Source organism: Bubalus kerabau, chromosome 18 (genome assembly GCF_029407905.1).
Source record: "Bubalus kerabau isolate K-KA32 ecotype Philippines breed swamp buffalo chromosome 18, PCC_UOA_SB_1v2, whole genome shotgun sequence".
NCBI classification, from domain to species: domain Eukaryota; kingdom Metazoa; phylum Chordata; class Mammalia; order Artiodactyla; family Bovidae; genus Bubalus; species Bubalus kerabau.
Genome location: NC_073641.1, coordinates 73,310,247 through 73,323,256, shown reverse-complemented (window position 1 = coordinate 73,323,256; position 13,010 = coordinate 73,310,247). Strand labels below are relative to the sequence as shown.

At 66.8% G+C, this 13,010-nt stretch overlaps 1 protein-coding gene across 3 annotated transcripts in view; it reads right to left on the bottom strand.

Moving 5' to 3' along the window:
- SLC12A7 (solute carrier family 12 member 7) overlaps positions 1 to 13,010 on the bottom strand; it is a 36,869-nt gene that overhangs the window by 9,032 nt on the left and 14,827 nt on the right. For all 3 annotated transcript variants that reach the window (XM_055554753.1, XM_055554754.1, XM_055554755.1), the window contains exons 4-17: positions 11,853 to 11,999; positions 10,657 to 10,711; positions 9,268 to 9,398; positions 8,728 to 8,969; positions 8,008 to 8,219; positions 6,959 to 7,126; positions 5,547 to 5,645; positions 4,939 to 4,996; positions 4,458 to 4,632; positions 3,885 to 4,003; positions 3,587 to 3,685; positions 3,048 to 3,167; positions 2,288 to 2,392; positions 1,732 to 1,900 (exon numbers count right to left, since the gene is read on the bottom strand). In XM_055554753.1, the coding sequence (XP_055410728.1) occupies positions 1,732 to 1,900; positions 2,288 to 2,392; positions 3,048 to 3,167; positions 3,587 to 3,685; positions 3,885 to 4,003; positions 4,458 to 4,632; positions 4,939 to 4,996; positions 5,547 to 5,645; positions 6,959 to 7,126; positions 8,008 to 8,219; positions 8,728 to 8,969; positions 9,268 to 9,398; positions 10,657 to 10,711; positions 11,853 to 11,999 (1,899 nt within the window). The remainder of the gene's footprint in view (positions 1 to 1,731; positions 1,901 to 2,287; positions 2,393 to 3,047; positions 3,168 to 3,586; positions 3,686 to 3,884; positions 4,004 to 4,457; positions 4,633 to 4,938; positions 4,997 to 5,546; positions 5,646 to 6,958; positions 7,127 to 8,007; positions 8,220 to 8,727; positions 8,970 to 9,267; positions 9,399 to 10,656; positions 10,712 to 11,852; positions 12,000 to 13,010) is intronic.

The window sequence follows — 13,010 nt, the reverse complement described above, 5'->3', positions numbered from 1 at the left end:
CCCCCACGCCAAGGACAGTGGATTCCACAGCGGATTCCACAGAACAGAACTCAGAGCTCATCCAGGAAAGGAGCCCTGTGCGGCCTTTGTTAAAACACCACAAGCATCTGGCCAACTGGGAGAACAATGGTTAAAAACAAAATGAGTATGCGAAACAGTATTTCCACAGAGTCGTTTGTTTAAAAACAGCAGCCAAGAAAGGGCTGGAGGGACACGTGGGTGATGCCCTCAGGTCTGGAAGGGGGCCGTGAATCGAGCTCTGCTGGTGCCGTTTCAGGCGGCACTGAGCTCTGACCCCCACCCCTTCAGTGCTGGCCAGACACCCACCTCCCCACCCGTCCCCAGAGACACTGGGGGGCCAAAGGGGCCACGGTCACAGAGACGACGCTCTCCGGCACACGGCCCCGCACGAGTGCAGCCGGAGGCCACCCCGGCACTCTGAGCACAGAGCCGGCCCCCACCTTGGCGTGGGGATCGGGTCTGGAGCGTCTTCACACCAGACGCAGGGGCTCCAGAAGACAGCGCCAACACCTGGAGCTGCTCTGCTAGAAAGAATGACACACGGCATCCACGCCAGGATCGCGGCCATGACCCGGGGTCAAACCCACACCACGCTCCGGTGTCTGCACCCACGGTCACAGACAACCCCAGGGTGCACACCCGGGATCACGGCCACGACCCCGGTGTCCACACCCACAGCCCACGGCCACGACCCCGGTGTCCACGCCCACAGTCACAGACGACCCCGGGGTGCACACCCACGGCCCACGGCCATGGCCCACGGCCACGACCCCAGTCCACACCCATGGCCCACGACCATGACCCAGGGTCACAGCCACAAACTCAGTGTCTAACCCAAAGTCACAGATGACCCAGGGGTGCACACCCACGGCCCACGGCCACGACCCTGGTGTCTGCACCCACAGCCCACGGCCATGACCCAGGCTCACGGCCATGACTTTGGTGTCATGCCCAAGGTCACAGCCATGACCGTGGCGTCTACACGCACAGCTCACACCAACAGCTGCCGTGTCCAACCCCTGGGTCACGATGACCCCAGAGAGGACAGCTGGAGCCCCTGCAGACAAGGAAGAGGCCTCGCCGTGCCCCCAGCAGCCTGCGTCGAGGCGCAGGCCCCCGGGGGGTCCCTGTGCGGGTGCCTGTCCCACCGCTGAGGAAGGGGGCGGACGCCTCAAGATACATGGGCTGCGACCCTCCGAGAGGCTGGGTCGCCCCAGGCACTCTGGAGGACCTCCGAGCGCAGCCTGGTTTATAAACACAGGGACGGCAGGGCTAAGCCAGACCCACCAGGCAGCCCACACGTGGGGACAGCAAACAAGGGCGCCCACGGTGGCCCACACCTTGCGGCTGGGCTGCGCCCATCTGAGTCAAAGTCGGAGGACAGAGTGCTGGACGGCCCCAGTGGCCCCCTCTGAATGGGCCCTGAAGCGGAACAGAGGGAACTCGAGCCGGTCTTGCCCACTCGGAGTCCTGCCCTGGGAGCAGCGTTCGGCCCTACCCTCTGCCCTGCCCAGCCCCTCAGAGCCGTGGCCTGGCCCCGCCCAAGGCCTCAGGGTGTGTACTCTAAGTCTCAATGGTTCCCTCCCTGCCTGTTCAAACTCAGACACCACACCTGCTTGGAAACAAGAACAGAACAACCCAAGGGATGGTGGCAGTCGTCCGTAGAAACACTGGTGGGGCCGCCCACTCCCCCCACGCCAGGCAGCCCACCTCCTCGGCCTGCTGAGCCTCCACGTGCTTGTCCAGGAAGGTGCCCTCCAGCACAGAGCCCACGATGGTCAGGCCCTTGCCAGCCTTGAGCTGTGAGGTGAAGGAGAGCAGGCGGGGGTGCTTCACGCGCTGCTCGGCATCCAGGTTCAGCAGGACCAGCACCTGGGGCCTGGGGGGCGGGGAGGCGTTACCGCAGCATCGCAGCACCAACCAGGGAGAGCCCAGGTTCCAGGGGGCAGTTCCTCCCAGGAGTGGGGAGGCGGGCAGGCCCCCTCCATCCATGGTGGGGCCCCATCTAGCTCTGCTCACCCCCTGCACCCAACGCCCCGACCAGAGATCAGACCCGAGCTGAGCGGCAGGCTGAGTGGTCCCGGCTCCCGGTCTCACTGCCCCTAAAGGGAGGGGGTACCCCTTCCCTCCGTGAGGCCAGACCTCAGGATGGGGAACATGGTCAGGTGAGTGGTCCTGGCGCTCGGGAACCACCGCCTCTAATGGGGGAGGTGCACCCCTTCCCTCCGTGAGGCCTGACCTCAGGACAGGGCATGGGCCGGCTCACCTCCAGTTCTTGGTGTGCAGCGGGCCGTGCTCCACGTGCAGCAGGGCGTAGCGGGCGGCGTTCAGCGACAGCCCGCGGATGCCGTCACCCCACTCCTTCTCGGCCCTGCGGGGGAGGCGCACAGGGATGAGGCCCGGCCCCCAGCACACCCAGGTGGACCCACAGTCAGCCAGCCCGGGGCCGTGGGGGTCTCTCGGTGCTTCTGTGGCAAACGGGGGGGCTTCCTGGGCTGGGCAGGAATGGGGCAGCAGGACGCGGGGGACGACCTGTGCAGAATGGGGGTGCGGGAGCAGCACTGGTGCCAGCGTGGGAGTCACGGGGCTGCCAACAGGGCGGGCGGGGCAGGGGGCTGCGGCAGCGGTCGAGGCCCCCAGACCCTCCCTCCAAGCTTGGAAGAGCTGGATGGGGCCTTCAGGCTGCACCCCCAGAGCCCTCTCGTCGCCTCAAGCCCAAGAAGCCCCCAGGTCCCACCTCCCCAAGGCCTCTGCTCCCGGACGGGGCCAGGGTGTCCAGGGAAAATGCCCCCGTGATGGACCTGGGGCTCTGAGATGCAAGTGACCCACCCGTTGCTCAGGATCTCACAGGGAACCCTTTAGAAACGTTATAATCCACCACACGTCAGGGCCGTCATCAGACGGATCTCACAGCTCACAGACACACTGCTAAAACAGCCTGGCTTCTACATTGGGACACAGACAAACCCAACGACAGGTCGTAGCAGACACGGAGCGGACTTGAAGGGCGTGCGGCCCCCTCTCACCCGCGGTACTCGATGTATTTGTAGATGCAGCCGGCGATGAGCATGGCGCACAGCGCGTAGTACCAGGAGCAGACGAACATCAGCGCAAAGCACAGGCTCATGCCCAGGAAGGACAGCGTCCTGGGGGCAGCAGCGGGGCTACACTCGCCACCCGAACCCCAGCCAGCGCTGGAGCAGCCGCCCTGCAGGCCTCCCCCACCCCAGCAGAAGGACCCGAGCCTTGGTGCCGGCTGAGGCACGTCCACCCGGGCCGTCCCGAGGGCTGAAGCGGCCCCGGGGCTGGGGAATGGCAGGTCCAGGAAGGGTGGTGGGGCCCCGGGGCTGGGAGACCCCCAGTCCAGGAAGGGCGGGGGGCCCCAGGGCTGGGAGACCCCCGGTCCAGGAAGGGTGGGGGGGCCCCGGGGCTGGGGAACGGCCGGTCCAGGAAGGGCGGGGGGCCCCAGGGCTGGGAGACCCCTGGTCCAGGAAGGATGGCTGGGGCCCTGGCAGGGCTGCCCCCAGCACGCCCCGGGATGGCAGGAGCAGCTCCGCATGCTCACCAGTGGTAGTACTTGAAGCGCGGGCGCCAGCTGGGTGTGCGGAGCAGTGTCTGCAGGGCGCAGGCCAGGTTCACGAACATGTAGCACATGAGGAAAAACCTGGGGCACGAGCGGCAGCATGAGGGCCGAGTCCCGGGGGTCCTCCCAGCTGTGGCCACCACCCCCGTGAGGGCCGGGCCAGGTCCCGGGGGTCCTCCCAGTTGCGACCACCACCCCCGTGAGGGCCGGGCTGGGTCCCGGGAGGTCCTCCCAGCCTTGTCTGCGCCCCCATGAACAGGAGCCCCCCGCGGCCACTCACATGGACAGGATGGGGGCCACGCTGTCCAGGGAGGCGATGAGAATGCCTGTCTCGCAGATGAGTGCCGTGAGCAGCAGGGCCCACGTGGGCTCCCCATTGGCCTTCCCGTGGCCGAACACCTGCCCGGAGAAGGGGGTGGGTGCCGGAAGAACGCTCACGTGTGGGCAAGAGGCTGAGATGCTTGTGTTCAGCTCAAAGGAGGCCTCGGGGCTGCAACACTAGAATGGACCCCACCCAGCCACAGCCAGGAGGAGAGGCCAGAGCGCGGAGCCCGGGGCTCCCGTCAAGTGCCGGCTGGGGGCACAGCCTGGGAGGGCCCATGGGGACCATGGCTCCCGGGAGGAAGCTTTGCCCCTGCCTCCTTCCCGCACATGGTCCGGGACGGGAAACCCAGAGTTCGAGGTAGACGCAGAGCGAGACAAGAGCACAGGCTCAGGGCGGGGTGGCCAGGCTGGAGGCGGGGACCTGCGCCCCCCCCAGCCTTTGATCACGACGCTCACGCTCGGGGGCAGACCCCGGGCCCTCAGAGGCAGGCTTCCCGGGGGTCTCACACACGTGATGGGGGGCACTCACCTGCAGGAAGGGGACGATGGAGTCCCGGGCGATGGCCTGCAGCAGCCGCGGGGCCCCGGTCAGGCTCTGCAGGCCGGCCCCGCAGGTGGAGAAGAAGGAGCCGATGACGATGACCCAGGGAGACGGCCAGGCCAGCATACCAATGACGAGGTTCCCCTGCAGGGCCTCCCCGAACCTGGGGGGGTGCGGGGCGGGGCGCAAGCTTCCAGAGGGCGGCTGAGGACAGAGACTGACTCCCACCCACCGAGAGGGAGTGACAGCCCCCCAGAGCCCCTGCACCCAGCTCTCCCGGGGCCCAGGGTCGTGGTGCGGGCTCCAGGCTCCAGTACAGGAGGGATACACGGGCCCGACCCCAGCACGCCGACCGCTGGGACACCCTGACACGCGAGGCTGGACACCCTGCCCTCCCCAGTCTCAATGCTAGTCATCAAAGAAACCAGCGCTGGCCCAGGAGCTCCTGGAAGCCGTGAACGAAACGTACTTATCTCGCAAGATCACACCTTCGATGCAGGCCCCGAAAAGCACAATGCAGGACAGGTCTGAAGCCGGGGTCAAGGGCGCAGCGGGCAGAACACACTGGCCACAGGCCGGCTCACACCAGCCCCCGCCTGCCCACCCCCGCTCAGGTCGCGGCCCCCTGGACGGGATACCTCGGGTCAGTCGGGACAGGCCTGGCCCTCGGCGTGACCACTGCTGGGACCAAGTGGGAACCCTCGCCGGCTGGGAAGGGGTGAACTCGGGGAGAAACGGGAGCATGGCGACGCCAGGGACCCCCGCTGGACAAAAGCGTGGTGTGAGCACACACGTAGCTGCATGTGATCATGCGTCATGGAGCTAAGTGCTCACTACATGCGGTTGGTTCTCAGGCAAAGCCACACTGTTCAACCAACCCATGCTGGAGTCCAGGAGTCAGGGAGAGGCCGGCCCGGCCCCTCTGACAGCGGGCGTGTGGTCAGGGCCACCCGAGGCCACCTAGAGGAGGGGGTGGGGGGCACATGGAGGAGGCCCCAAGGGCCCAGCCACAAGCAGAGGACGGTACAGCCACCCACCCTCCCACACTGGGCCCCCACACTGGGCTCCCAAGGATACAAATGAAAGACGTGGTCACGATGGCCAGGATGGTCCCGGTGGGGATGGACTTCTGCGCATCCCTGAGGTCCCCGGACCGGTTTGAGCCCGCCATGATGCCTGTGGAAACAGAGGGTGGTGATGGTCCCCGGGCACACCTGGGAGACGGTGCCCGCCCAGCCCCGTCGGGCAGAGTCTGAGCACGGTGGGAGGCAGGGGGGCTCCCTCACAACACGCAGGAGACCCCAGGCTGCACAGGGCCGCTGTCGGCACGCTGGGCCTCACAGACCGGGCTGGACCTCACCATATGCCATGGGACTGCCAGGGCACATGGGTGGACACCCTGAGGTCCCCCACAGTGTCCGCAGGATCAGCCGCCCAGCCACGAACCAAGTCACAGCAGAGAACAGAGCACGGCTCAGCCCCGGGCGTCAGTGCCCGAGTCAGCCTCTGCGAGCATCCAGCTCGGCCCTCGTCCCCTGAACGCCATCAATCCCCGCAGCCAGGAGTGAGAAAGTCCTGGGAGGCCGCTGCCAAACGCTGACTCACCCCCGGGCCAGGCCTGGGTCAGCACGTGGCCCAGCCTCAGCCCCCCCACCCCCCGCAGGGAGCAGCCTCCGCCTCCACCCCCATCGCTCTATCCAGCACATAAACTCTGAGTAAGTCCATCTGAGCTCAGAGCACATCCTCATGGAGACACATCTGTTAGCGCCTGTGATCTGTCCCAGGCGTGGCCTGAGCAGAGCCCGTGGGCGTGGTGCCACGGGGCGTGGAAACACCCACACCCACAGGGGAGGCTCCTATGCCCTCATCACCAACAGGCGGGGAGACAGGAATACAGGAGAAAGACCCCCAAGGGGCTGGACCCCACCCCAACTACCGCCTAAGTGAGACATGACCCACTTCCACGAGGAGGCTAGAGACATGTCTGTCCTCCCCCAGCTCTGAGCCACGGGCAGGAGGGGAGCGGCCCCCGGCAGGCCGGCCTCCCCAGTGTGTGTGGACAGGCTCTAGGGAGCCTGGAGCAGCGGGGACCGACACGCAACCACGGGCTGCTCGGTCGGCTGGGGGGCCAGGGGACCACAGCCAGGCTGAGGGCTTCCTAGGAGCAGGTGTGCATGCGTGTACGCACACGTGAGCCTATGGACGTGTGTGTGTGTGTGTGTGTGTGTGTGTGTACACACGCGCACGGGCGTGGGGCCTAGCCTGCACCCCAGTCCCTCCAGGAAGGTCAGCAGACTCTCTCATGCACACAAGGACAGCAGCCTCCGACAGCCGTCACATCCACGGCTGACGCCACGGTCACAGGGCTTCTCTGAATAACCTGGCCTCTCAGGAGAGCGTGGACGAACCTGCCTGACGCCACACAGCCTCCCAGGCCCCCCACTCAGTGGGGCGGGGTGTGTACTGGACTCCCCGGACCCGGGCCTCACCGGTCACGGACGGGAAGTAGATGCCGACCAGCATGGTGAAGTAGGTCATGATGTCAGTTAGCACGTAGGGCAACCCGCGGGCTCGGGCTTCCTCTGGCACGGCCACTGAGGGCACCCCCTTCTTCTCCACGAACGCCCCCTTGTCTGCATACATGCTCCACAGGTTGTCTGCAGGGGCAAGGGCGGCTCACGAGACCCCGGTACCCGCCCAGGGCTCAGCTGACCCCGCCTGGACAGGGATGTGGACTCGGAGCAACTGAGCCCAGAGAAAATGATGTCTCCTGACGGCCGAAGCAAAGGCTTCAGTGCTGGAGTCTGAGGAAGACGCCCATCGCGGACGGCAGCCGCGCACCGACATGCTACCTGCCGGCCACCGCCACCTCCCCTTTAACCCCAGACGGCTGCCCCGCAAGCCCAGGGCCTGGCCTGCCCCTCCACGGCGCACCGGGCGTCTAAGCTTGGGAACACCAACCCGGGGGGCCCAGAGGGTCAGCAACCGGGGATGTAGTCACACGGCCACCAGCAGGACAGAAGGACAGGGTCCCAAGGAGTGGGAGTGGATGCCCAGCCAGCAGAGACGTACTGGACACTTACCCAGGGAAGGGATGCTCACCCAGGGGACGGACACTCACCTGGGGGGCACTTTCACCCAGAAGGGGACACTCACCGGGAGGGGATACTCACCAGGAAGGGACACTCGCCAGGGGGGGCCACTCACCAGAGAGGGACACTCACCAGGGAGGGACACTCACCAGGAGGGGACACTCACCAGGGAGGGACACTCACCAGGGAGGGACACTCACTCACGGGAGGGGACACTCACCAGGAGGGGACACTCACCAGGGAGGGACACTCACGGGAGGGGACACTCACCAGGAGGGGACACTCACCAGGGAGGGACACTCACCAGGAGGGGACACTCACCAGGGAGGGACACTCACCAGGAGGGGACACTCACCAGGGAGGGACACTCACCAGGGAGGGACACTCACTCACGGAGGGGGACACTCACCAGGGAGGGACACTCACTCACGGAGGGGGACACTCACCCAGGAGGACACCGCTGGCCACGCCCGGGATGCCTTGGATCTCGGTGACGTTGTTGTGGAGAAAGTACTGGTCGCAGGAAGCGCTGTCCATGGAGCCGTTGCAGAAGATGCTCCAGAGCGCGGTGGTCACTGAGCCGTTGTTGGCGGTGTAGACTTTGGCACAGACGTCGAAGCCACGTCGGGACAGCGTGCGGTTCCCCAGCAGACAGACCCTGGTAGGGGCGGGCAGTGAAAAGCCTCTGCCCACTGTCCCTCTGTGTAACCAAGTGTGGCTCAGGGGTCTCTGGGGAGGAGCTGCGTCCACGAGTGGGACACCCCGGTCTGTCTCGTGACCCTCTGCTCTGGGGCGTCTGACGTGGCGCAAACAGCTCACCCACGGGTGCACAGCGGCGCACAGGAGCCGGGGGGGGGGACTCAGGGCCAGTGCCTCCCCGACCAGGCGCCCCCTGGACCAGCCCCGTGTGGGCGGCACTGGGGCTCGCTCGCTCGGTGACCAGGGCCGCCGCCTTCAATCCCGAAGGGGACAAGGAAGGAGCCTGCTCAGGGGCTCCGGTGAGGACAGGCCTCGGCCGGGAGCAGCGCGGTGCTGCCAGACGGGTCCCAGGCCTGCCAGCCCGTCCTCAACCCAGCCAGAGTGCCGACGGCTGTGGACACGGCCTGGTCCCCAGCCCGGCCGACACGCTCAGTGGGTACAGCCCCAGGACCTGGCGGAGGACTCACGGGATGTCGGGCGGGTCGAAGGCGGTCTTGATGACGCCGGCGTAGATGGCGAGGATGGAGAGCACCACGCAGGCCAGGAACACCAGGGCCAGCTTGTTCACGTACTTGACGCCCACGAAGACCACCGTGGCCATGAGGGCCAGCGTGCAGGTCCCGTACACACGCATGTTGTGCAGCAGGGCCGCGGCCTCGCCCCCCGCGCCCTCGGGGTGCACAATGGCTGCGCCGGGCGAGATGTAGGTCTGCAGGGCGCAGGGCACAGGACCAGGTCGGGAAGGCCGCCCGCCCTGCCAAGGGGACCCCTGGGAGCAGGGAGGGGCACCCGCCCTGCCAAGGGGACCCCCAGGAACAGGGAGGGGCCGGGGCGCCAGTGCCTCCCAGAGGGCCTTCTCAGGGGCTCTGCGCTGGGTGTCCCCCCCACCCCATGAGCCCCCACACCCGCAGATGCTGCTGGGACAGACCCTCGGGTCACCAAACAGGGGCATCAGATGGCCACCAATGTGCTGGACAAAGGAACCCGGCCCGAAACAAAGCACTTACCAAAAAAATCTCAATGGTCCCCAAAATGTACATGGCCCCTGCAAACGTGGTGCCCAGGTAGAAGCAGAGGCCCACGGCGCCCCCGAACTCCGGCCCCAGAGACCGCGATATCATGTAGTATGAGCCGCCCGCTGCAAGACACGCCGAACGGGACATGGCAGGTTACACACGCACCACCGACCGAGAATACCAGCCTCCCAGGGCAGGCGGGCTCATCCCCGGAACGGGGCGCGAGGAGGCGGGCAGGGAACCCGCCTGGTATCCACCAGCACCTCCTCCCAGCGGGCGGCCGACTTTGGACACCATGACTGAGGAGGTGCAGCTCCAAGCAGGAGGTCAGGGCCCAGGGCCGAGACCACGACGGCCGACACCTGCGTTCTTTTAACTTCGCCCGAGAACATTTAGGAAACTGAGTCACCGGCTCCACGTCTCACCTCAGGGCGTGGGGGCGGCCAGCTTGCCAGCCCGTCCCTGGTCCTCCTGCTAGCGGGCTGAGACCCCACTCGGACATCAACCAGGGACCGTGCGTGGCAAGGGGCAGCTGGAGGACACCTGAAGGCGCACCCCCTCCTGAAGAGCGGCGGGCCCATCGGGGGGCTGACCACAAGGCCCTCCTGGGACCCCCCGGCCACCTCCCCCAGCCCCACGGCACTTTGGTGGATTAGTCCTGGCAATGACTCGCCTTGGGAAGAGAACCCAATCTGTGGGCAGCCAGAATCCAGGGCCAAAGAGACGCCACAGCTTGTGAGGCGCCAGCCCCACCCAGGGGCGGCAGCGGGCACACGACGGCAAGTGCCACAGAGGTGTCTCGGAGGAGAAACCCAGTCTCACAGGGACCCTGGGTGTGCAGGCTCCAGGGGATGAACCGCAGGTACACACCCCACCTGGCCTCACAGAAGCCCCGACGCGCCCAGGGGTGGGGACATGGTGGGTGGGGGGCTCCCTGTTCAACCGCAGGGTCTCTGCCCACAGGGCCCCTGGAGGGCGAGCTCCCTGCCGTCTGCCCCTCAGGACACAGGCTCCCTCCCACCCCGGGACCGCTCTCTGCTGCCCCGAGGCCACCCGGTGGTGAGGGTGCTTCAGTCCCTCGGTCATGTCTGACGCTTTGCAACCCCATAGACGGCAGGCCACCAGGCTCCTCTGTCCACGGGATTCTCCAGGCAAGAAGACTGGAGGGGGCTGCCATTCCCTCCTCCAGGGATCTTCCCACCCAGGGATCCAACCCGGGTCTCCTGCACTGCAGACGGATTCTTCACCACTGAGCCACCTGGGAAGCCCGAGGCCACCCGGGGTGCAGGCAAAGGTCACAGGAAGTGGCCACGCAGCCCTGTCCACCACGGAGCCACGCAGCCCCGCCCCGCCATGCCCAGCTGCCCGCAGCTCCCCTACCTGGGACCACGCCGTTGGTCGCGATCGCACTCATGGAGATGGCGGTCAGCATCGTCTGAGGATAAACAGGGGGCCTCTCAGAAGACGCAGGGTTTCCAACAGCCACCTCAGCATGCAGACGGCGCCAGGCCCGCGCAGGGCTGCCTACAGGCCAGCTCCCAGCTTCTGACCACAGAGGGGCCGGGCGGCCGCGTGGCTGGAGCACTCGGGACCTTGACTACTTGACCTCCAATGTCAAGCTCCTGGGATCACCCAGGGGTCCCCCAGCTCAAGGCCCTCCTGCACTGAAGGGCTGGTTTCTAGTGGGTGCCCACTCCCTGTGGGAGGCAAGAGGCCCCATCGAGATGCTCATCTCCTGGGGGGACGCAGGGGAACCCCATGGAGGCACACCTCCTGTGACGTGCCCAGGACCCTGTCTGCGCACCCCCGACCGTGGGGCGGAGGACCATGGGAGCCTATCCAGGGCGGGCTGCCTCCAGCCCCACCACCTGCACAGGGAAGTGGCCACACCTGCGGGCTGCAGGGCAATCACTTCACAACCTGAAAACCCGACGGAAGAGCCCCAGGGAGGCATGAGGCCTCAGCGACCCGCTGGCCGGGTCCTGCCGGGCGCGATTCCGGCTCACAAGGCCCTGCTCCGTCTCCTGCTTTCGTGGGTTTTGGGGGAAATTCTTCCAAAGATGCTCCCAGGGGCACTAAGTGCAGAACAGCACGGCGCGACCCCACCGCCGCGGGGCGGCCGGGGGCCCTGCTCATCTGCCCGCTGCCCTCTCGGGCTGGTGGCGCTTGCGGTCAGGGCGGCTGAATGGCCCTCCTCGCCACAGGAATGGAGGGAGGGGCAGGGCAGGAGCCAGAGGCCACTTGAGAGGGCCTGGTGCACCCGGATCTGAATACGTCACCAGTAGGCCTCTCCTTCCAGTGGGAGCCCCGGGAAATGCCCAGAAGCCCCCGGTGGGCAGGGGAGCCGCTGCAAGCGCAGGCCGGCCGGCAGCGGTGACCGTCCAGGGACACTCACTCACCCTGCTTCTGTGGAGACCCCGCCAGCCCCCAGCCCTGCCCACCAGTCAGCAGCCAAGGGCCGACCTGCCCACGGGCGAGGCTGGGGTCCCAACGGGTGGACCCTGACGGCCAGCCCCCTGCCCCACGCACAGGCGAAAGTGGGTGCACCCTCACAGGGCCCCGACGCCCCCACTCACGCAGGTGCAGCACATGGACACGATCAGGAAAGACTCCAGCACGCCGGCCGCGCCCACGATCCACGTGAGGCGCAGGAAGAGGATCACGCCCAGGATGTTCTGCAGGCAGGGCAGGTAGACGCCGATGAAGGTGCCCATGCCGGGGCTCTGCAAGACAGCGGGTGCCGTGAGGGCCGGGCGGGAGTCGCATGCACACCCGGGCCCCGGGACCACAGGGAGGCCGGGGGACGGGAAGACACGGAGAGGCTGAAAGGGCCGGGCCGGCTCCCCTCAGCCCAGGAGCCGCGTGCATGCCCCGGGCCCCAGGACTGCAAGCCCCAGGGAGGTAGAGGACGCCTAGGGCTCAGACAGAACCCAGAGCAGGGGCGGGGGCAGGCTCCACCCTCCTCTCCTAGGGGTGCCATGAGAAGGTGGGGAGATAGCCCAGCATGCCTGCACCCTGGTCCTCAGGAGACCCCGACTTGGAGGAAGAGAGGTCGGGGGAAGGACCAGGCACTAGCCACCAGGGCCTAAACCACGACAGGCACCCGCCGGGTCCTGACCACGAGGTGGACGTCCAGCAAGGGGGGGACCTGCAAGGGTGTGGGGGGCATGTGCCGCCTGCAGGCCACCCCTTCCCAAGGGTCCCGTCCGCATGGGTCCCAGACACGGCTTGGTAGAGGGGTCGCCCCGCCAAGAGGTAACCCCAAGAGGGCACGTGATGCGAATGGCCGGGACCCCGCACGGACCATGGTCCAGGAAGCCACCCAGAAAACAGGGCCGGGAGCCAGCCCGTCCTGCTGACGGCCGGCGAGACCCCAGTGTCAGGGCTGGGGCCCAGCCTGTCCTGCCAACAGCCGACGAGACCCCAGCGTCAGGTGGCCCACTCGGGATCTGGGGTCACCTGGCCGAGAAGACAAGAGAATGTTTAACAGGGGGAGCAGCTTAAACTCAGGTGAGCAAGAGGGAAAAATCTGGAGGACCGGCTTGCAAAAACACTTCCCGTGAAAGGGGTCAGGCTGCTTGAAACGGGGCATCTCATGGAGACTGGGGAGACACAGTCCAGCCCCAAGACACCCCCTCAAAGGAAGCCGGGGGGGGGCTTCTGGGGAAGACTGGGTGGGCGACACAGGAATGCCTACAGAGCAGATGACCCAGGAGTTGACTCTGGGGGGCACC